At 35.6% G+C, this 26,051-nt stretch overlaps 1 protein-coding gene across 17 annotated transcripts in view; it reads right to left on the bottom strand.

Moving 5' to 3' along the window:
* Positions 1–26,051, bottom strand: part of IMMP2L (inner mitochondrial membrane peptidase subunit 2) — an 870,942-nt gene that overhangs the window by 739,624 nt on the left and 105,267 nt on the right. For 2 of the 17 annotated variants that reach the window (XM_077994814.1, XM_077994815.1), the window contains one exon: positions 2,578–2,638. The exons of 14 other annotated variants lie outside the window; for them this stretch is intronic. In XM_077994814.1, coding sequence (XP_077850940.1) covers positions 2,593–2,638 — 46 coding nt within the window. In that variant the 3' untranslated portion in view covers positions 2,578–2,592. Of the gene's footprint in view, positions 1–2,577; positions 2,639–19,432; positions 21,010–26,051 lie in introns of those variants that run through there. One more of the 17 variants, XM_028844871.2, reaches the window with a different exon arrangement.

A 26,051-nucleotide genomic window follows, 5' to 3' on the forward strand; every position in this document is an offset into this window, starting at 1 on the left:
AGACTATCATAATAGGTGAAATTATTATTCCTTGTGCACAGGGAAAAAGGGATTATATGCGAGCTCTCTACACAAATATAAAACTACACTAAAAAATACAGTCTATTAATTAAAAAAAAAAAACACATTTTCAAATTTTCCCATAGCTTCCTGTAGTGGACAGAATTTTAAGGTGGCGTCCCATATTCCTGCCCACTGGTACACACACTCTGAAGATTCCCTTCCCCTTGGGGGTGGGTAGGGCTTTAAGTATGATAGATTTCACTCCCAGGATGATGTTACATTATACGACAAGGATGAAAAGATTTTATTAATGTAATTAAAGTCCCAAAGCAGCTGTCTTCAAGTTTGTCAAAATAGAGATGATTCTGGGAGTCCTTAAAAGGGACTGAGGCCTCCTTGAAGGATAAGCCTCAAAGTTTAAGAGAGCTTTTCCTGATGATCTTAAAGAAGGGGGTCTGTGTAGGAGCCATGTAGCAAGGACTTACAGGAGGGGACCTCTAGAGACTGAGAGCAGTCTCCAGACAAGAGCTAGCAAGAAAATGTAGACTTCAATCACACAACCCCAAAAAACTGGATTATGCCAACAACCACATGAACATGAAAAAGGATCCTAGGAGATCCCAGATGAGACTGTAGCCCAGGGGAGACACTCACTTTAGCATTTAAGAACTTGAGCACAAAATCCAGCTATACCCAGACTTTTGCCCTACAAAAAGTCTGAGATAATGAATTTACATTTTTATAAGCCACTAAGTTTGTGGTTTATTAAACGGCAATAGAAAACTAATACAGTCTTTTACCTTCAGGTTGACAAATCACCAAAGTCAACAAAATAGGCTAAAAGAAGACATTTGGGGCTTTTGTACATTTCAACAATTGAAGTGAATTTCATAGTCATAAAAATTTACTTATTTTGCATATAGTTGGCATTTGATATTTTGAAAAGCCAAATTATAACTAGTATATATGACACAACCACAGCCTATTAAAAAAATGACACACCTGAGAATAAAATGCAATGACAAATCTATCAGGAAGCAATTTAGGATTAAAATTCTCCATTTCAAAGAAATTTTACATAACAACTTAAAATTCTACTTAGGATTTTACAAATTGCTATCAAGTGATAATTAAATGTTTTTAATATTTAAACATATACAGGTTTTAAACAAAAAAAATTTTGAAACCTGCAAATAAAACATATCATGAATCCTAAATTTCTGAAAGAGATTTTGCATAATTTTCCTTAATTGTACACTTTAAAATGGTTCATAATATTATGTGAATTTCATCTCAATTTTAAAAAGTTAATCCGGTCATTCTAAATATTAATTATAATTATTACATGTAGATCCATGGATAACATCTATTCCCAGTGTTTGTCAACACCCAACTGTGCAAATAAAATCAACAGCACATAAACAGAAAATCATCAGCTATCCCATTAAAGTACATATTGAAAGTTTATATATGATGCTTGAAAGGTCACCTGTTCACTGCATTAACAGTAATGACAAATTTCTTCCCTGTGCTAGGCATATAATGAATAAAATATGCAGTCTTTCAGAAAATTGTACATAATGATATGTCATAGCAGTTCACACAATTGTACTAAACAATATGCATGCTTTCTCTTTTTCTATCAATTAAATATTCAGGAGTTACTGTCAAATGCCATGTCATAGCATGACAGAGATTTAGCCCAGATTTTGAAATCTGGTTTGAACCACTAGAATTAGCAAACTAAGCAGTGAAATAAAATATTAAGCATGTCAACCAAATAATCCACTTTCCCTCTGTCTTTGGAGATGCCTTATTAAATTTCCTAAGAGAAAAATAAAAGTACTTCATGTAAAAAGTTTTAACCCCTGCTTTGAAAACACATATTTTAGCCCATCATATAAGGTTTTTAATATGATTGGTTTTAATAATCATATTTTTTAAATCCCAACCAGAAGAAGCACTTTAAAAGTATTGTTTCAGTTTAATATGCATAGGTCAGCCAGCATAATATTTGTCCATAATTAAGAAAATTGCTTAGTTGCTCAGTAGGCAATATATGAATCATATGTAGTATAAAATTAGACCACAATTGAGAGTTTAATCCCTAAACAACATCCAAAGTTAAGCAGAATATAGTATGATACATAATACCTTTAATAGAATTAAATGAGCCTCAATTTTACACAAATATATTAATACATTAGATATATACTGTCCAATACAGTAACTATAAACTACATATATCTATTTAAACTGAAAATAATTTAAAGTACATAAAATTAAAGATTCACTTTCTTAGTTGCACTCACAACATCTCAAGTATTCAACAGCTATATGTAGTTAGAAGCTACCATATTAGGTAGCACAGATATAGAAGATTTCTATCATTGAAGAAACAGCACTTATTTGACAGAATTGGGTTTACCATAAAACTCATCATAAAGCTTAAGCTTCAGGCCTTCCTCATTTGAAAATGTCCCTGCAGGTACCCTAGCAATGTATCCATGATTATATATTTTAGTAAAATTTGTAAAAGTAAGATATTTTGCCCATAAAATATCTTTCCCTTACCACTCCCAGTTCCCCTCAACCAATCTTCTGCTGTCGGGTGGAGGGAGTCACGGCGAGCAACCTGGGGATCATGCAAAGGGTGATATATTTAGTTTGGGTGGTATATTCAGAATTGGTGGTATGTTCAGAACTGGTAGTACATTGTTTTTAGTGGGATATATGTAAGTGGTTCTCGGTCATTTCTATGTGTAATTAGTTTACCATCTGTTCCAGTATAGGAGTGGCTTCTAGGAATACATCCCTTTCCCATTGTGCTAACTCATATGGGGTTCTGATATGAAGGTACATAGTCAGACACATATGTACATACACATAGTACCTGAATGTGTAACCTCTGCCACGAATGTGTCCCGTGGCAACTAGAACTAAAGATTTGTGGCAAATGGGAGAGAAGCAGAGTCTGAAATTCACACAGCCAGAAGCTACTCTGTGGAAAATTCTTCCAATCAGGAGACATGAAATAGAATAAGCAGATAATTCCATTTGTAATCAATGCCTAGTCAAGTTTTCTCTTATTAGGAATATAGTTAATAGCGCATATACCATTATAAATGTGGCAGACATTTGTTTTTTCTTTTAGATGGGACTCACAATGAAACAGAACTTTTCAGACACTGCGTTTGCAGAGCCCAAATCTGTAGCTGTTCTATAAATACTATGTCTGTGAGTGAAGCTGCACATTTTGTACAGCTCAATTATCAATAATAAAAACAAAATCTTCTTAACTATACTACAGGAAAGTCTAATTTATCTTTCTAAATGTATAAAAAATTATATTATAAAGTCATTGTCATCTGAGGAGGCGCTCAAACATTATGTATCCTATAGATGTGGAAGAAGTAGTTTAAAACTGTGATCAGCAGCTATTTTTCCAAATATTATTATAATGTCATTGACCATCTTTTACAAAATTGTAATCAGTTATGATTTCTTTTCTCATTCTAAATACATATTGACTTGTACATAAATTTGTATTTGTAATTTTGTATTTTTTTAGGAGGGCTGCCTCCAAATAGTCTGTTTCAGATCCCCAGTAAAACCTTGATCTGACCCTGATGCTAGAGATAATTATGTCTTGATTAAAATATATATTCACTAATTAGTAATCTCTACATATTCATTTCTTCATCCTAGATGCACTACAATATCAATAACCCAGTCACATCATTGTCACTGAATTCTAGGATTTAAAAGGGTAAATTTGAAATATGTCCCTTCTGCTCACACTGGACCTAATCTGATAACTCTTCAGCCTTCAGTGCAAAAAGCTCACATCTCACTAGCACTAATACAAATGTTATTCCTAGTAATTAGGTTACACTGAGTGCCTTTGAGCTTTGCAGTGCTACTGCCAGTGAAGTTCTTAATACATTTACAGTTATGGTTATTTAAATCACTAAGGCTTTTCTTTGAGTAAACAATATATTGATCAAATCAAATGCTAGCTTGACAATACCAATTCATTTAAGAAAATAAAAAATACAGAAAAATTTCTTTTATCTAATTATATTTAAGAGATTGCTCCTAATAAAACGAACATTTGTAAAACCACCTTTTTGTACTATGAAAATTACATTTGTACACATACAAATATTAAAATGCCCAATAGCTAAATGCCATTTATGCAAATAGCCCCTAAGTTTTATTTGATTTACATTTCATTTCATACTCTTTATATTTCATTAAGCCATCCTTCAATAAACTATTTTTTCAATATTGTATTGTGAAGATATTCTCAGCCTGAAATTACATCAAATAAATTACAAATGAAATTTCTGAAAGCCATTGCCATAGGTGGAAATCAAATCAAATGCCTAGCTTCACATAAATGGTTAAAGCTTTAAATAAATTGCATTTATATAATTGCCTTACTTGCTGCTGCCTCCCACAGCTGCAGAATAATGTTATTCCAATATATGAAGAATATATTGGCAGCCGAGACTAAAAAATTTCAAATTATTAAATAAAAATGGGAAGTTTTGTTAAATACATTAAAGAACTGAATCTAGACTTGGAATACATATATTTCTGTAGCTCTGTTTCTCTGATTAGACCCTGATTGTTACACTTTTACCAAAGACTTTTTCTAAAAGGAAGAAAAAAATTCTTACCTAAGAGGATTTGGAGCTGTGAAAGGAAATGGGCTCCAAAATCACTAAGCTAAAGGGAAAAGTGGATCTGGGAACTGCTTAGGACAAACCTGCCTCCCATACTATTCAAAGTCACCCTCTGCTCACTGAAATAAATGTATATCTGATTGCCTCCTTTGGAAAGGCTCATCAGAAACTCAAAAGAAGGCAACCATTTGTCTCTTATCTACTTACGACCTGGAAGCCCCTCCCTGCTTTGAGTTGTCCCGCCTTTCTAGACGGAACCAATGTTCATCTTACATATGTTGATTGATGTCTCACGTCTCCCTAAAATGCATAAAACCAAACTGTGTTCTGACCACCTTGGGCACATGTCGTCAGGACCTCTGGAGGCCATGTCACAGGCACATGTCCTCAGCCTTGGCAAAATAAACTTTCTAAATTAACTGAGATGTGTCTCAGATTTTCAGGGTTAACAGAGCAAAATGGTAATTTACTGCCCTTACTCAAAAGATACTGTCCTATTCACAGAAAATGGTAAGGTGGTTACCAGACACTGGAAGTAGTGGAGAAGTGTTACACAGTTATTGCTTAATGGATAAGAGTTTCAGTTTGGGAAGATGAAAACATTCTGGAAATGGATGGTGAGGATGGCTGCACCCCAATAAGAATGTATTTAATGTCATTGAACTGTACACTTAAAAATGGTTAAAATGGTACATTATATGTTATATATATGCTATCACAATAAAAATGTTTCAATTGTTCTAAAGTAATTACATTTACATTTTTATATGTATTTTTTTTTCTGAGATTCAGTCTGAATTGAAAAGTGCTTCATTATAAATAATGGAAATTAAATACTTAAGTTGGTCAGTCAAACTCACAACAAAATGGAGAAAAGAAATCAAGTTTTCAAACTTGCGACTTTGTGAGCACTTTACTACCACACAAATTGAGATCACAAAAGAAATTCTAAACTTCTCCGACCAAGGATAGTTGTTTTGAAACAAATAAAAAACTATCTGTACAATAGAGGTACAGGGGAAACTATATATATATAGTTAAAGTATATATATATACTTTAAGTTCTAGGGTACATGTGCCCAACGTGTCCAGGTCTGATACATAGGAATGCATGTGCCATCATGGTTTGCTGCACCATTTACATTAGGTATTTCTCCTAACGCTAACCCTCCCCTAGAACCCACCCCTCAATAGGCCCCCGTGTGTGATTTTCTCCACCCTGTGTCCAAGTGATCTCATTGTTCAATTCCCATCTATGAGTGAGAACATATAGTGTTTGGTTTTCTGTCCTTGTGATAGTTTGCTGACAATGATGGTTTCCAGCTTCATCCATGTCCATGCAAAGGACATGAACTCATCCTTTTTTTATGGCTGCATAGTATTCCATGGTGTATATGTGCCACATTTTCTCAATCCAGTCTATCATTGATGGACATGTGGGTTGGTTCCAAGTCTTTGCTATTGTGAATAGGGCCTCAATAAACATACGTGTGCATGTGCCTTTATAGTAGCATGATTTATAGTCCTTTAGATATATATCTAGTAATAGGATCGCTGGGTCAAATGGTAATTCTAGTTCTAGATCCTTGAGGAATCGACACACTGTCTTCCACAATGGTAGAACTAATTTACACTCCCACCAACAGTGTAAAAGTGTTCCTATTTCTCCACATTCTCTCCAGGATCTGTTGTTTCCTGACTTTTTAATGATTGCCATTCTAACTGGCATGAGATGGTATCTCATTGTGGGTTTGATTTGCATTTCTCTGATGGCGAGTGATGATGAGCATTTTTTCATGTGTCTGTTGGCTGCATAGATATCTTCTTTTGAGAAGTGTCTGTTCATATCCTTTGCCCACTTTTTGATGGGGTTGTTTTTCTCTTGTAAATTTGTTTGAGTTCTTTGTAGATTCTGGGTATTAGCCCTTTGTCAGATGGGTAGATTGCAAAAATTTTCTCCCATTCTGTAGGTTGCCTGTTCACTCTGATGGTAGTTTCTTTTGCTGTGCGGAAGCTCTTTAGTTTAATTAGATCCCATTTGTCTATTTTGGATTTTGCTGCCATTGCTTTTGGTGTTTTAGTCATGAAGTCCTTGTCCATGCCTATGTCCTGAATGGTACTGCCTTGGTTTTCCTCTAGGGTTTTTATAGTTTTAGGTCTAATATTTAAGTCTTTAATCCACCTTGAATTAATTTTTGTATAAGAGATAAGGAAGGGATCCAATTTCAACTTTCTACATATAGCTAGCCAGTTTTCCCAGAAACATTTATTAAATAGGGAATCCTTTCCCCATTTCTTGTTTTTGTCAGGTTTGTCAAAGAACAGCTGATTGTAGATGTGTGGTGTTATTTCTGAGGCCTCTGTCCTGTTCCATTGGTCTATATCTCTGTTTTGGTACCAGTACCATGCTACTGTAATTGCTGTAGCATTGTAGTATAGTTTGAAATCGGGTAGGGTGATGCCTCCAGCTTTGTTCTCTTTGCTTAGGAGTGTCTTGGCAATGCGGGCTGTTTTTTGGTTCCATATGAACTTGAAGGTACTTTTTCCAATTCTGTAAAGAAAGTCACTGGTAGCTTGATGGGGATGGCGATGAATCCATAAATTACTTTGGGCAGTATGTTCATTTTCACGATATTGATTCTTCCTATCCATGAGCATGGAATATTCTTGCATTTGTTTGTGTCCTCTTTTATTTAGTTGAGCAATGGTTTGTAGTTCTTCTTGAAGAGGTCCTTCACATCCCGTGGAAGTTTGATTCCTAGGTATTTTACTCTCTTTGTAGCAATTGTGAATGGGAGTTCATTCATGATTTGGTTCTATTTGTCTGTTAATGGTGTATAGAAACGCTTGTGATTTTTGCATATCTATTTTGTATCCTGAGACTTTGCTGAAGTTGCTTATCAGCTTAAGGAGATTTTGGGCTGAGATGACAGGCTTTTCTACATATACAATCATGTCATCTACAAACTTGGAAAATTTGACTTCTTCTTTTCCTAATTGAATACCCTTGATTTCTTTCTCTTGCCTGATTGCCCTGGCCAGAACTTCCAACACTATGCTGAATAGGAGTGGTAAGAGAGGGCATCTTTGTCTTGTGCCGGTTTTCAAAGAGAATGCTTCCAGTTTTTGCCCATTCAGTATGATACTGGCTGTGAGTTTGTCATAAATAGCTCTTATTATTTTGAGATATGTTCCATCAACACTAGTTTATTGAAAGTTTTCAGCATGAAGGACTGCTGAATTTTGTCGAAGGCCCTTTCTGCATCTATTGAAATAATCATGTGATTTTTGTCATTGGTTCTGTTTATGTCATGGATTACGTTTATTGATTTGCGTTATGTTGAACCAGCCTTGCATCCCAGGGATGAAGCCAACTTGATGGTGGTGGATAAGCTTTTTGATGTGCTGTGGATTCGGTGTGCCAGTATTTTACTGAGGACTTTTGCATCGATGTTCATCAGGGATATTGGTCTAAAATTCTCTTTTTTTGTTGTGTCTCTTCCAGGCTTTGGTATCAGTACGATGCTGGCCTCATAAATGAGTTAGAGAGGATTCCCTCTTTTTCTATCAATTGGAATAGTTTCAGAAGGAATGGTACCAGCTCCCCTTTGTACCTCTGGTAGAATTCGGCTGTGAATCCATCTGGTCCTGGACTTTTTTTGGTTGGTAGGCTACTAATTATTGCCTCAATTTCAGAGCCTGTTACTGGTCTATTTAGAGATTCAACTTCTTCCTGGTTTAGTCTTGGGAAAGTGTATGTGTCCAGGAATTTATCCATTTCTTCTAGATTTTCTAGTTTATTTGCGTAGAGGTGTTTATAGTATTCTCTGATGGTAGTTTGTATTTCTGTGAGATCGGTGGTGATATCCCTTTATCATTTTTTATCGTGTCTATTTGATTCTTCTTTCTTCTTTTATTAATCTTGCTAGAGGTCTATCTCTGGGACACATTTAAAGCAGTGTGTAGAGGGAAATTTATAGCACTAAATGCCCACAAGAGAAAGCAGGAAAGATCTAAAATCGACATCTTAACATCACAATTAAAAGAACTAGAGAAGCAAGAGCAAATAAATTCAAAAGCTAGCAGAAGGCAAGATATAACTAAGATCAGAGCAGAACTGAAAGAGATAGAGACACAAAAAATCCTTCAAAAAATAAATGAATCCAGGAGCTGGTTTTTTGCAAAGATCAACAAAATTGGCAGGTGAAACTTTTTAAAATAAAAAGATAGTTAACTATACTAATGGCTACACTGAGCATGATAGTTGTTGCAGATGGTTAATGGTAAAGCAAGTCTAGTTGTTTCAGTTGTAGAGATAACGCAATGAAATAAACAGTATAGACATTTGATCAACTTTGAATAATCCATCTTATCACGTATACCAACATGCCCTGTTTTTCACAAAATCCATTCACAAATTCTAGGATGTATGATTTTTTAAGTGAATTCTGATTCATTAGAAGTTAATGTTTACAAACGTAAACAGCATCTGTAGAACCTGATTTACAGTAAGGTGCTTTCTACTCATGACAGTATCTCCACCATTTTACATTGTTACAACGCAGGCGCACCACAAATATCTGTTCAAGGAGCCGGGAATAAAGGAGAGAAGGAAGAAGAGAACGAGGGAGAGAAGGAAGATAGACGGGTGGTTTCAGTAGATTCTTAAAACGCATCGGCTAGTACTCAGTGTTTGGCTGTGGTATGAATAACAGAGAGAGGCCAGAGACGACAAGTAATTAATAGACTGTAAGGGCCAGTGTCCCAGACTAAGCCATGTTAATTTTTAGATATTACTGATGACTTTTTTCTCTACTGACAAAAGCTCAGCATTTAAATATATTAGGTGATGCATATATCACAAGGTACCTGAATAACAGCTGGGATTCATTACATCTGTATAATCATCTATGCATGATGTATAACCATGATATTTAAAACTATATTTTTAATATGGAGACTCTTAACACAGAGTAATTTCATACATTCCAAAATATTTCTCTTCATTGTATATTAATTAAAACTATATTTTCAACATTTTATAATCATTCTAAAAGCCAAATATTAAGCAATTCTATCACAAAACCAAAACATTTGAAACAATCACCATATTTTGACTTTACAACCTTTGTAAAATATGTGCTGATTTGGGTCACAGAATTGTATCACATTTGCTGACCACCAGGCAAGATTCTCTGTCAAGTGACTTTCAGGTTTACACAGTCTGCTGCCATTATAGCAATTACAAGGCATAATGGAACGCTAGCCACGTGTACTTCTGACATTCCTCTAAATCCAGGTCATTAGTCATTACATGAAGTCATTTTAAGTTTCCTTCATCAATTGCCCTCTGTAGTTTTCCAGTTGTCATTTCAGTTGTTAGTTTCAACTGAAATGTAAATGTAATCAATGTAAATGTTTACTTAGGGATTGCTTTCTGTTTTTAACATAAACATTTACATACTTTGATTCCTTAAAGACATCATGTTTTGGCAAAACTAATCTATAGAAAAAGGGAAAAAGTAAGAAATGTGGTTCCCTGTAAGGTGTGGGAGCAGAAGGTGACTGAGAAGGACCATAAGAGGACTTTCTGGGATGATGTTAATGTTCTATATCTTGATAGACATTAGGGTTACACAACATGGGCATATGTTAAAACTAGCAAATGTTCACTTAAGATTTATACACACTATTGTATTTAAATTTTACCTCAAAAGCAAAAAAAAACCTGTAAACTATTCTTGAACTCTAGTTAACAATACACATGTTGAAAGTATTTAGGGGGAAGTGCCTATAGTTTACTTTGAAATGCATCATAAATAAATAAGATGGACTGATGGATGAATAGAGGGATTAAAATATAGATAGATACATAATAGAAAAGTGATAAGATGTGAGTGGTGAGTATACTGATGTTCACTATAAATGCCTTTCGACTTCTCCGTATGTTTGAAAATTTCCATAATAAAATACATTTTCAAATTAAAAAGTCATTTCTCCAAAATCCTTTTAATTTTCAAATTCACTCAGTAAAGAAAGAGGAATCAGCAAGTGTTCCCAAACATTTTGAACCATAATCTTAGTTACCCACTTGCTGGATCATTCTTAGATCAAATAGTCAGAAAAACTGGTCCAAATAGTTAAGACTGGATAAAAATCTTGCTAAATTAATTAAACATATAATTTATTCATCTACTCCTTCATTTATTCCACAAATACTTGTCAAAGTCCTCTAAGAAGCAGATGTCTCTAAATGATACAGAAAAAGAGAACTGAATTGTAATGCAATGTGATATACATTAACTGCTATAAAAACACGACAGGCAGGGATTTTCAGGACCATGAAGGTTAGTAAAATTTTGCCAGATTGGGTACAGGGAGCAGAAAGTTCATCCCAGGGTATGGAATATCATGTAGGTAACCTTATAATACATAAACTTTGTTTTACAGCTAAAAGAGGTAAATTATATATTTCTGGTAGTTGCTTCTCAAATATGTCAAAATAATTTAAAATAAATATATGTACATTAATCCCTCCTTTTTGTATGTTATATACTGATTTTAGAAGATACTGTGATCTTTTCAATCACCAATATAATTTAGGTTTTGCTTATTCACCACTAAATCACAGCAACATGTATTCCATTTATAATAATTAAAGGTATGTTCATTCACATTTGATGGTATTACCACTGAGAGGTTTTTTGCAATAACAAGTTTTCCCCAGAACTCACTTTGGGAAACAATTCTCTAAAGTCTTGAAATCCCAAGAATGCATACTCAGGGATTAGAAAGCTTTCCCTAGACCAGGATGCAAATAAAAATGCAAATCTTTCACATAGCAACTCTGCCCCCCAAAAAGTGACAAAGGACAAATATCAAAGTATTGTGCAAATTGTCTACAATCTATTTAGAGACTTTGTTATGTTGCCCTTTTTAAGGCATGTGGCTGGTCACATTTACTTTGATGAGTAGTTTGCCTTTGTAAACAACCTAACCAAAATGCTGGCATATGTGTGTTTACTGCAATATTATTTCTTTATGATCTGCAAGATGTGGATATCACTGTGTATCTCACGTGCTTAATGTGAAGATTATATGAGATTTTTTAAAATAATGAAAGTCAGTGTTTGCTGTTTAATAAATAGTAGTAATTAATAATAAAAAATATTTACCCATATACCTATTCATGCAATTGTACAACCATGCTTTTAAATTTGGGACAGGAACTGAGGTGAAACAGAATTCACCTTATTTTATGAGTATGGTTACAAAGCCCTAACTCTTAGTCTCATTGCATTACTGACCACTTTAATGTCATGATAGTTTTTCATTTGCTCCCTTATTCAGATCCAAACTTCTTACTTCACTTATCACTCAAGACTGGTACTCTTTATGGAGTTCACTAGAAAAGACCTTAGAATTCTTTTATCATTTATCTGTTAGTGGCTGAGGATAGAAGTATCAGTGGACCTTCACCTCAAATAATCCTCTAAAAATATTCCCAGCGACTGAGTTGGGCCAGAGGTTCAGACTCAAGATACCTTGTAATTTGTTTCAAATTATTTTCTATAGGTACTATCAAACGATCCCTAAGCCAAATGAAATGTTTTGCTCTAATAACTGAAATCAGTTAAGAAAGGTAGTATTAATATTAGGGTACTTCTTGGGACTGGACAGTGCATTATAAAAGAAAATGAAGAACATTCAGAGATCCAAGAGAAAAGAGACTTCTAGAACAAAAATAAATAGAAAACCTGATTTCATTTGTTGGTACAAATAATAATACTGTCACTATTTAACAGAAAACTATATTACCATATTGAAATAGAAAAAAGTGAGAATTCGAAGGTATAACTTTGAGATGCAATTAAGTGATCCAACTCAATAAACCTTAAACAGAAAAGTATTTATATGCAGAGTGCCAGAACAGTGTGAATCTGGGAACAACCTTGCAAAAGGATCCTGACTATTGATCAGATATTAATCTCCATGCTATGTTTCCATTATGCCAAAAAATTAAGCACTCTTAATATTTACTACAGTATTAAATTATAAATCTAGCCCCACATATCAGAAGACTTTTAAATAGTTACATATTTAATGTCATAAGAGCAAATACAGAGCCTCAGGCTCGATTCTATTAGGTAAGTTCATATTACTGACATTTTCTTCCCTTGAAACACATTGGATTTAAGATATAGCTACGAATATAATTTTGCTGGAATACTAATGATATTCATTTTGAAATCTGAGTGCTATTAGTACCCACTTTCACTTTTTCATCTTTCATGATATGCTCCTGATACAAGTGTAGTCTATGTAGCAACACACTCATGCTGTACACCTCATTGGCTCAGTCCTGTCAGCAGATTGTGCACATTTGAATCTTTATGTTCCTTTTTTTAGAATTTGCAATATTCTAGGAGATTTTCTTTATTGTTCCCTTATATTGTATTTCACCCTTACAGAAAATGATAGAGTAATTAGAATCTTATTTTCCAAATAAGTCACTCTGTCTTCCATGTCTAAAAAAGATACTTTCTGTTTCATATACAGATGATAAAGACTAAAGCAGTAGAAAAATGAATACTGAAAATGTCAAGAGAAATAGGGGGTTTCAACAGTAATTTTTTAAAGTAACAAGGACTAGAAAAAAATTCTATATAAAAATTGAATGATTAAAAATACTAAAATGATTCCTTACTGCCCTAAATAAAACCTTTACAAGATGCCTCATATGTGAAATAAATTAATAATCAATTCAAAGGAAGAGAAACTTTTTTTGGTAAAATGAGTAAAATCTTTTAAAAACCTTTTAAACTTTTCTTTGATAGAGTAACTTTCTAAAGAAATGTTCAAGTGTCTATCAATTTTATTTTCACCAAAAAAAATCTAACTCTGCTTTACTGACAATGCACTTTATTTTAAAACTAGAGCAGTACAAAAAGTCCACAAAAAGACTTTCTGAAATATAAAATGAGTCTAAGAAAAGCAAAGCTGAAAAAACTATCTATGCCACCTTTCCAAACCTATTAATGCTTCAAACTACATTATTATACAACCACAAACAAATATGTACACACTCTCTACTAGAACACCTTCATAGTTGTCATGAATCATTCTTTCATTTTCCGTAAGTACTTACAAAGCTCCATAAGTACTTACAAAGCAGTATAGTACTCAATTTTTAAAGTATAAAAATAAAGTACACAGAGTTTTGACAAACAGAAAGTATCAGATAAAACACGAATGAAGGTTGGATGGGTAGATGGATGGGTAGGTGGGTGGATGGATAGATACATGAGTAGATGGATGAACAGGTGCTCAGGACATATGAATGGATGAATATGGTGCTTTCTATCAAATAAAAGAACATGCAATCTTTTTTTCTTCTTTCATTAAGTAACGCTTGTATATTAATCTGGGGGTTGCTTATGAGCTTCAAGAGCAGCTTCATGAATCTCTGGGAACCGTATGTAGGGAAATGCATGTTGATATAGGTACATATATGTGGGGGCTGGGGCAGGGGGTAAGCATGCCTATAGGCATCGACACAAAAAAAGGCCCCTTCTTCTAATCTCCAGAAACAATTAACCTACCCTTTTTAAAAACTCTACTTTGCCAATCTTTCATCTGTCAGCAGAAGAGGAATGGCCTGAGTGAAAAGTATGATGCCTCCTCTGGCTTGGCAGCCTAAACAAGCAAGCTTTCCACACATAGACCAGGAAAGCTTCAGTACCCACATCTGGTGCTAAGAATGGTTCCTGAATTCAACAGCAGGATAACACCTGTCCACTATGTAATAAAAGCACTAAAAGTTAGCTTTAAAAAAAATCAACATAGAATTCCTGATTTCACATTTACGAAATAGCATCCTTTCGCAATAGCACAGAAGAATTAAGTAAACAATTTAAAGATTCACATCTAATTGAGCTCCAACTCAGATAAAATAGCCTGTGTTTCTTAAATTGAGACTCCCACAACTAAATTTCACCTTTCAAAGGCAAAAGATTTTTGTTGAAGAAATGATATCTTCCTAGAGATCCCTTTGGGGAACATTTTTACAAACATTTATCATGTGGGCAAAATAATTTCACTAGTTTGTTTATTGGACATATTGGCCTGTACTTTCAAAAATGCAGACCCCGAAATCAAAATTAGAGCTGGAAAGGGGCAACACAGTATTATATAGGGTCTTGGCTCTAAAATTAGCCAGCTGGACATGAGTTTCTGAGCAAGAATGATCATAATGTAGTTTAGTTCCCTTTCAGTGGCTATTGCCATGTGTATACAAAACAAACACAAGGAAATGCATTCTATTCTTAAGGTACTCATCCTCTCATCCATCTGGTTTTAACTCATAAATTACAAAGTCCTATTTGAAATTCTTATTATAATATTAAAATTGGGAAAAGGGCAAAATTAGAGAATACATAAGGTAAGAATATTGAAAATTAATAACAAAGTAAAGAAATGTTTGAATTTTTTGACAATTTCTACAATATGCCTCCTGAATAACCTAACTGAAATATGTCTGACAACTACAGCTATGGAATCTAAAAGTAACAGAATATTATTATTCTTTTCCTTCCTGGTAGAAAAAATAAAAGCATATAAATTTATACATTTTTAGGAAAAACTAAAAATGTCATCAAGTATGCCTTTTAGCCTTCTTTAACTTCTTTTCAAAATTTGAATTTAAAATAGATCTATAGTTCCGAGAATATATAATCCTCTTAGCCTAAAAAGAGATAAATAATTATAAATAAAATTGTTGTACTTCCTTGATTTATCAGACTCTCCATCCTCAAACCAAAATCCTTACTTAAGCAGGGCAAATAAAAGTAATCACTTAGAAAAGTGGTGTGGTAACTATTTTAAACTATTAATCTTTTCAAAAGTAAGTCTTTTTAGGAGATCTAAGTACTATACCTAAATACTGTCCTGGATGCTGGGTGCACAAAATAAAAACCTATTCCAGTTCGTGAATATTTTTATTGTTTTCTCATTTACCCAGGGAGGTAAACAGACAAAAGATACTATTAAAGTTAAATACAGGCTGGACATGGTGGCTCACATCTGCAATCCCATAACTTTGGAAGGCCAAGGGAAGTGGATCACCTGAGGTCAGCAGTTCGAGACCAGCCTGGACAACATAGGAAAACCCCATCTCTACTAAAAATACAAAAATTAGTCAGACATGGTGGTGAGCGCCTATAGGGCCAGCTACTCGGGAGGCTGAGGCACGAGAATCGCTTGAAACTAGGAGACAGAGATTGCAGTGAGCCAATATTGCGCCACTGCACTCCAGCTTGGGCAAAAGAGTAAGACTCTGTCTCAAAAAAAAAAAAAATTAAATACACTGTGCCCTTTTTTATCTTGACCACAAAAGGTCTCCATCTCAGTAATAGGTATCATACTTGCAGTACCTCCATGGCATATGGCCAGGATTTATAGGTCTTTTGTTAGATAACAAAATCCAGATAAACCTAGAGAGGAAACGCAACCTATGGTACAACAATATCCATCATTAATGAACTTTGGACTTTCTCAAGATTTCACTAGTCAACGTAAAGAGAAACTGTTGTATACTCATGAGCAAGTCACTTTGCTTGGTCTCATTTTTCTCATATATAATAAAGTATTCTACTCATTCCTTTTATTAATCTATAAACTCTACAAGCAAGGATCATAGTACCCTAACACCAGCCCAATATAGGTAGCCAAAAAATATGCATGTGCAGAATGCAAGATCACACAGGTTTTTTCCAGCCAACTTTATTTTCAATTATATAATTTTTTAAGTCTAATATTTGGGTGGGTAGGTCCATAATGCATATTAAAACAAAAAAAGAGGGTGGTTAGGTCCACAAAAATGTGGTAGAAATAACTGATGATCACAAAAGAAAGAAACAATTTCCTACAGTTCAAGCGGCCTCCGTCAAACTTTACTAAAACTCTACCAAAAGCTCTAATTCTAAACTTTATAAAAAAGTCATAGAAGTATAATTTCTCTTTCAGAAGTAATGGCTTTCATTGTTGTCATCATCGTTGTTTCCAGTTGAGACCTTTGTTGAATGTCTAATAATTGGAATAACAATGAAGTCAAACCTTTCCTAATTTCTATTTTAAGATATTTATACTTTTTCCAAACTTTCAGCAGATTAAAAAAAAAATTGTATTCTTTGGACAACAAAAAGTTAGTATTCAGAAATTCATATTTGGTAAACCACTCCAGCAAATTAATTGAACCCAAAGAGGGGGTCATGGGAACTGTAACTTGAAGCCAGTCCATCAGAAGTTCCAGAGGCCTAGACTTGAGACTGGTAGAGGGGGAACAGGGAAAGGTGCAGTCTTGGGAACTAAGCCCTAAACCTGTGGAATCTGACACTATCTCCAGTTAGGTAATGTGAGAATAGAATTAGAGGATACCCAGCTGGTGTCTGCTGTTTGGAGTGTGGGGGAAAAAAAACCCACACATATGGTCACAACAGTCATCTATGTTGATGATTGTTGTGGTGTGAGAGTAGAGGAATGACACAGTTAGAGAGAGTTTTCCTTAAATAAATGGTGTCAGCAAAGCGAGATTAGCTGGAACACCATGATCAGGTGGGATTTACCCTAGGGAAGCAAGGGTGGTTCAAAAGATACAAACTAATAAATGTGATACATTGCATAAACAGAATTAAGGACAAAACCCATATGATCATCTCAACAGACGCAGAAAATGCCTTCAGTAAAATTCAGCATGCCTTCATGATAAAAATTCTGAACAAACTATGTATAGAAGGCACATACTTCAACATAATAAAGGCCATATATGACAAACCCACAGCCAACATTTTACTTAATATGGAAAAGTTGAAAGCATTCCCTCTGAGAACTGGAGAAGGACAAGAATTCCCACTTTCACCACTCTTATTCAACATCATACTGGAAGTTCTCACCAGAGCAATCAGGCAAGAGAAAATATTGAAAGGCATCCAAATTGGAAAATCAAATTATCCCTCTTCACTGATAAGATCTTATATCTAGAGAACCCTAACGATCCCACCAAAAAACTCTTAGATTTGATAAATGAATTCAGTAATGTTTCAGAATACAAAATTAATATACAGAAATCAGTAGCATTTCTATACACCAATAATGACCTAGCCAAGAACCAAATCAAGAAGGCAATTCCACTTACAACAGCTACAAAAAAAAAAAAAAACACCTGGGAATATATTTAACAAAGAAGGTGAAATATCTCTTGTATTAGTCAATTCTCATGCTGCTATGAAGAAACCTGACACTGGGTAATTTATAAAGAAAAGAGGTTCGATTGACTCACAGGTCTGCATGTCCTGGGAGGCCTCAGGAAACTTACAATCCTGATGATGGCACCTTTTCACATGGCAGAGAGAATTAGTGCCAGAAGGGGAAATGTCAAATGCTTGTCTCGTGAGAACTCACTCACTATCACGAGAAAAGCATGGGGGAAACCACCCCAGTATTAGTCCATTTTCACACTGCTGATAAAGACATACCCTAGACTGGGCAATTTACAAAAGAAAGAGATTTAATTGGCCTTACAGTGCCACGTGGCTGGGGAAGCTTCACAATCATGGTGGAAGGCAAGGAGGAACAAGTCCCATGTTACACGGATGGCAGCAGGCAAGGAGAGAAATGATGAGGAAGACACAAAAGCAGAAACCCCTTATCAAACCATCAGATCCTGTGAGAGTTATTCACTATCATGAGAATTTAATCACAAGGGAAACTGCCCACATGATTCAATTATCTCCCACCAGATCCCTCCTACAACACATGGGAATTATGGGAGTACAATTCAAGATGAGATTTGGGTGGGGACACCGAGCCAAACCATATCAGACCCCATGATTCAATTAACTCTACCTGGCCTTGCCCTTGAAACGTGCGGATATTATAATTCAAGGTGAGATTTGGGTGGGGACACAGGACCAAACCATATCATCTCTTTAAGAAGAACTACAAAATACTGATGAAAGAAAGTGCAGATGACACAACCAAATTTATAAAAATCCCATAGTCATGGAATGGAAGAAATAATATTGTTAAAAATGACCATACTGCATGGAGCAATCTACAATTTCAACACAATCCCTATTAAATTACTAACATCATTTTTCACAGAATTAGAGAAAACAATCCTAAAATTAATATGGAACCAAAAAAGATGCCAAATAGCCATAGCAATCCCAAGCAGAAAGAACAATGTTGGAGGCATCACATTACCTGACTTCAAATTATACTACAAGGCTATAGGAACCAAAACAGCATGGTACAGGTATAAAAACAGACAGGTCTATGTTATGGAATAGAGAATCCAGAAACAATGCCACATACAGACAACCAACTGATCGTCAACAAAGTCAACAAAAATATACACTGAAAAATTTCTATCCTATTTAATATATAGTGCTGGGAAAACTGAATAGCCTAGCCATATGCAGAAGAATGAAAGTTGACCCATACCTGTCACAAAGTCTTATTTTCTGGTCTTTGGATTAGGCAATGACTTTATGACCAAGTCCTCAAAAGCCAATGCAACAAAAACAAAAATAGACAAATGGGAATTCATTATAGTAAGAAGCTTCTGCACAGCAAAAGAAAGAAACATAATCAGCAGAGTAAATAGACAAACTACAGATTGTTTTCCACAGGAAAAAAAAAAAAACCATTAAAAAGTGGGCAAAGGACATGAACAGTCATTTTTCATTTTTTTGTTTTTGTTTGTTTTGTTTTGTTTTGTTTTGTTTTTTGGTGGTAGTGGTGGTGGTGTTTTTGAGACAGAGTATCACTCTGTTGCCCAGGATGGAGTGCAGTGGTACAATCTTGGCTCACTGCAACCTCCACCTCCTGGATTCAAGAGATTCTCCTGCCTAAGCCTCCCATCTAGGATTACAGCTGGGATTACAGGCGCCTTCCAACATGCCCAGCAAATTTTTGTATTTTTAGTAGAGACAGGGTTTCACCATGTTGTCCAGGCTGGTCTCGAACTCCTGACCTCTGGTGATGCACCTGACTTGGCCTCCCAAAGTGCTGGGATTACAGGCATGAGTCACTGTGCCTGGCCAAACAGCCATTTTTCAAAAGAAGACACACAAGCAGCCAACAAGCAGCCAATCATGACACAAGGTGAAAAAATGCTCATCATCACTATTCATCAGAGAAATTCAAATTAGAAGCACAATCATATATTTCTCATACCATCTTACACCAGTCAGAATGGCTACTATTAAAAGGACTAAAAACAATAGATGTTGGCAAGGATGCAGATAAGTGAACACTTATAAACTATTGGTAAAAATGTAAATTAGTACAAGTTCTATAGAAAACTGTATGGAGATTTTTCAAAGAATTAAAAGTGGAACCACCATTAGATCTACTGATCACACTTCTGGGTATCTATCCAAAGGGAAGAAATCATCATATTAAAAAGATGCTTGAAATTGTATGTTTATCTCTGCACTAGTAACAATAGCAAAGGTATGGAATCAACCTGAATGTCCATCAACAGAGGATTTCATGAAGAAAATGTGGTATATATACAACTTAGAATACTATGCGTCAAAAAAATAATGAAATAATGTCCTTGGCAGCAACATGGATAGAACTGGAGGTCATTACCTTATTAAAATAACTCACAAAGTCAAATACTGCATATTCTCACTTATAAGTAGAGGCTACACAATGACTACACATGGACACACTGAGTGGAACAATGGACACTGGAAACTCCAAAAGGTGGGAGGGTGGGAGGTGGGTAAGGGTTTAAAAATTACCTATTGGGTGCAATATTCACTATTCAGGTGATGGGCACACTAAGAGCCAAGACTACACCACTGTGTAATATACACATGTAAGAAATCTGCATTTGTCCCCACTAAATATATTTTTAAAGAAATTCACAATTGGACAATCTATTTTGATATTCCAAAATACAGAAAAAAAAAAACTATAAGCTACAAATTATAGAAGCAGCCAGCCACTCACAGCTGCCACAGCTTGGGCATCTCACTTTCATTTAGTTAGATCCACCCCTGGCAACAGTTCTTCCAGACCCTTCAGTGTTTTGGGGGCATCCCTATACTGCTGCAGTGGGCCCCATTCACCAAGGATAGCAGCTATCAGACCCCCTATAGATGCAGACAGTCAGCCTAGAATTTCCTCCGCACACTTCCTCTCTCCCAATCCCATCATCTTGGCACTCACGGAATTTTCTTCAACTTCTTGCCATGCATACCAGTTGTCCTGCCAAACCTCTGTGGACTTCAATTAGATGGCACTATGTTTGAGAGGCCAAAGAAGAAACCCAGAATTAGTGAAAGAGACAACAGAGTTTATTAAGGGAACATACATTCTGGGCAGTTCAGTGGCAGCAAGATGGACAGGAGGACCTGTCCAGTAAAACTCCAGAAAAAGCAAACATTATTAAAATAAAGGACTAATTACATAAATTATGTCATATCCACTTGACCTTCTATTTAAGATCCATTAGGATATTAAACATAAAAACCAACAGGCAACATGGAAAAGCTTTGTTTCAAAAAAAAAATTACATTAGGCTGGAAGGAAATACACTACACTCTAAAAAGGTACACTTATAACCAAACAATGTACAAACACGAAAACAAAATTTCTCATCATAATATTTCACAAACTAGAAAACTTACATACAAACGTATTCTTAAGTAAGACAGCTCGGACTTGTCTTCCAAGTCTTTTCTTCTTACACACACACACACCCCACACACATATGAATACTTTTCAAACATTTTTTCTCATTGTGTAAAAAATCAAAATAAAGTAACTCAAAAGTTTTTAAGCCCTAAATATTTTGTTATACTTGTAATACTGTCACTAAGTTAAACTCAAAGAATCTAACATTAGGTCATTAGACAAAACTGCACTGTGTTAATCTGTTTGCACTGCTATAAAGCAATACCTAAGACTGGGTAATCTATAAATAAAAGAGGTTTATTTTGGCTTACAGTTCTACAGGCTGTACAAGAAGCAGAGTGCCAGTATCTGCTCCTGGTGAGGGCCTGAGGAAGTTTCCAGTCATGGCAGAAGGTAAAGGGCATGCAGCTATGGCAAGAGAGCAAGCAAGACTGGAGAGGTGCCACACTCTTTTAAACAGATTTTGCATGAACTTAGAGCAAGAACTCACTCCTTATCATGAGGAAGGCAATAAGCTTTTCATTATGGATCTGCCCCCATGACCCAAACACCTCCCTTACCTTCATCGTTGGGGATTATATTTCAACATGAGATTTGGAGCAGACAAACATCCAAACTGTATAACGCACTTACTCTTTTTTTAATGAAAATCAGTCAAAATATATCCTTAAAAAAATACATCCACCGCCAGACACAGTGGCTCATGCCTGTAATCCCAGCACTTTGAGAGGCCAAGGCGGGTGGATCACCTGAGGTCGTGAGTTCGAGACCAGCCTGACCAACATGGAAAAAACTCGTCTCTACTAAAAATACAAAATTAACCAGGCGAGGTGCCACATGCCTGTAATCCCAGCTACTCGGGAGGCTCAGGCAGGAGAATCGCTTGAACCAGGGAGACGGAGGTTGCAGTGAGCCGAGATCACACCATTGCACTCCAGCCTGAGCAACAAGAGCAAAACTCCATCTCAAAAAAAATAAATACATCCCACTGTTATCACAGTTTTTAAAAACCCAAAGTGAAAACAAACAACTGTATCAGACTATCTTTAGCAACAAAATACAAAAATGATAATGTCTAGAAATATATATAATTTTAATTATACCATTTACCAAATATTTTATTTCTTAAATTACCACTTCTTTTAATTTTACTGTTTCTTCCTGACCACCTAATCTGGCCACTATCACCTTACAATGTTTTAATTAACTGTATGGTATTTATTTTTACCTGATATATTCCTATCTTATTTATTATCTGTCTGGCCCGCTGGAATGTAAACTCCTTAAGTAAAGAAATTGCTTTATCTTGTTCAAAACCCAGAGTCACTACATACAAATGTGTAGGTTTTACACAATATCATTACAGTTATGCAGTGCACAACCTGCAGAACTGAATATGGTAGGTCTGGCTGTGAACAAATAATTATCAGACATGTAATAAAAAGCCAGAGATCATAACAATTCTGTGTCCCTTGTGGTGATGCAAACCCTCTCTAGGTATGCATGCCAGGAAAAGCTGTTTCTCAACATTTTCAATTCCTAAATCTTCTTTAACATTATGTTACACAAGCATGTACACATTATTTGTTCTTTGCTATTCCATGAAATCTATAACAGCAAAATATTTCTGAGGCAGAAACCAATCCAATGGAGTTACCTATTAAAGGCCAATATGAATGAGTTATAATAGCAGTACATTTTTAAAGTATTTTTCAACCAGAAATACTAAATTGTTTACTATAAGACACATGTCACTTATTTTTAAAATAGCATGCTGACAGTCTCAAGGAATACTGTAAATCTATATATCGTTAATATAATCCATTTTTATGTTCTTAAACATCTAAAATTATAGAACTACATTTCTTTATAAACTGTCATCTCTTTTTTATAAAAAAAAAAAAAAGGATTTTTATGAAAAACCTCTGAGTTTAAATTACTATTATATTCAGGAGTCCCACACCCACTGTTTCCAAACATAGCTCTTTTTATAATGACTTCTGACAATCCTCTAGAGAACAAAATTCACTTTTAATCAAAATTAAATGCTAGAACTCTTTCCTGGGAAATTTAATTGAAAGTAAACAATCTACTTTATATTGTCTTATTCACACAAAGCTGCGTTGTTAGAAGAAATGATAATGAAATATAAAACCTTTCTCTTCTAGGTTATTGTTTACAATCTGGACAAAGCTGATAGGCAAAAGAAAGCAGAGAAAGCCAATGTGAAAGGAATGTATAGGATTAGTCATGCTTCTTCCCAGAAGATAGATGTTGACCAGTAAGACTATCAGTTACTAAACATAGCCCTCTCATTCTGCACCCCTAACACACTCTCTTAAAAAAAAAAATTACAACTTCCAATCTCCATTTGTCATGTATCTTGAATTTAAACATACAGGTCTTCACAAATATGAACTAAAATTCAACAAAGTTTTATTTGTCTACTATGTGCTAGACACTAATAGGATAAAAAATGACTAGGAAACACTTCTTGCCTCAGAGGAACTTTGCACGTAAATGACAACATTACTTGGCAACAAAAGATGTGGACACGTTGTGAAATCAAGCCCATCCTTTTTTTTTTTTTTTTTTTGAGACGGAGTCGCGCTGTGTCGCCCAAGCTGGAGTGCAGTGGCGCGATCTCGGCTCACTGCAAGCTCCACCTCCCGGGTTCACGCCATTCTCCCGCCTCAGCCTCCCGAGTAGCTGGGACTACAGGCACCCGCCACCACGCCCGGCTAGTTTTTTTGTATTTTTAGTAGAGACGGGGTTTCACCATGTTAGCCAGGATGGTCTCGAACTCCTGACCTCGTGATCCACCCGCCTCGGCCTCCCAAAGTGCTGGGATTACAGGCTTGAGCCACCGCGCCCGGCCTAAATCAGCCCATCCTTAACTACACCAGGCACAGACTACTACAAATCATTCTGTCTTATACCCCAGCATCTAGCTCTCCTCTGGAAATGCTTCTCCCTGAAGTTTACATCCTTGCTTCGCTATTTCATTCATCTACTTCATGGCTAATCCCTTCATCTCTGCTTTTCAGAAATGGCTCTTTCCAATCTTCCCTTCCAACCTCTACTCCACAACTCTAGTGGCCCAGTCTCAAGGACTCCATCTCCCCGTCCAGTGCTCTCATACCTTCTCAAAGCTGCACTTCTAGTCCTGAAGCTCTAGGCAGGGGAAACTGGTATTCACACATTACATCAAGGAAAGACCTCAGAGGTACGTACACCAGTGGAGATACCATGGGTTCAGTTCCAGATCACCTCAATAAAGTGAGTCATACAAATTTTTTGGTTTCACAGTGTATATAAAAGTTACATTTACACTAAACTGTAATCTATTAGGTGTGCAACTGCATTATGGCAAAAAAAAAAAGGACATACTTTATTTTTAAAATACTTCATTGCTAAAAAAAAATGCTAATGATCATCTGAGCTTTTGGCAAGTTGTAGTCTTTTAGCTATGGAAGTGTCTTGCCTCAATGTTGATGGCTGCTGACGGATCAGGTGGTGGTTGCTGAAGAGTGAGGTAGCTGTGGTAATTTCTTAAAATAAGACAACAATGAAGCTTGCCGCATCAATTGACTCTTCCCTTCATGAAAGATTTCTCCGCAGCATGTAATGCTGCTTGATAGAATTTTACTAACAGTAAAACTTCTTTCAAAATTAGGGTCAGTCCTCTCAAACCCTCTCACTGCTTTACCACCTAAGTTTATGGGATATTCCAAATCCTTTGTTGTTGTTTCAACCCTGTTCACAGCATCTTCACCAGGCATAGATTTCATCTCAAGAAACTACTTTCTTTGCTGATCCACAGAAAGCAACTCCTCATCCGTTCAAGATTTATCCAAGATTGTAGCAATTCAATCAAATCTTCTGACTCCACTTCTAATTCAAACTGTTTTATTAGTGCAGTTACTTCTTCCACTGAAGTCTTAAAACCCTCAAAGAATCAACTTCTTCCAAACTGCTATTCATGTTGGTATTTTGACCTCCTCCCATGAATCACAAATCATGAATCCCATGAATCAGTTCTTAATGGCATCTAGAATGGTGAATCCTTTTCAGGAAGTTTTCAACTTAATTTGACTAGATCCCTCAGAGGAATAATTATCTATGGCAACGATAGCCTAACAAATGTACTTCTTAAGTAATAAGACTGGAAAGTCAAAATTATTCCATGATCCTTGGGCAACAGAATGAATATTGTTAGCGAGCAGGAAAACACTGATCACCTTGTACATCTCCATCAGAGCTCTTGGGTGACCAGGTGCATTGTCAATAAGCAGTAATATTTTGGAAGGATTCTTTGCTTCTGAGCAGTAGGTCACAAGAATGAGCCTAAAATATTATGCAATCTACGCTACGAACAGATGTGCTATCATCTAGGCTTTGTTCCATTTATAGAGCACAGTCAGAGTATGTTCAGCATAATGCTTAAGGGGCCTAGGATTTTCAGAATGGTCAAGGAGCACTGGCTTCAACTTAAAGTAAACAGCTACACTAGGCCCTAACAACAAAGTCAGATGTCCTTCAAAACTTTAAAGTCATGGACTGACTTCTCCTCTGTAGCTAGAGAAGTCCTAGATGGTATCTTCTTCCTATATAAGGCTGTTTCGTCTAGCTTGAAAATCTGTTGTG

Source organism: Macaca mulatta, chromosome 3, assembly GCF_049350105.2.
Source record: "Macaca mulatta isolate MMU2019108-1 chromosome 3, T2T-MMU8v2.0, whole genome shotgun sequence".
NCBI classification, from domain to species: Eukaryota; Metazoa; Chordata; class Mammalia; order Primates; family Cercopithecidae; genus Macaca; species Macaca mulatta.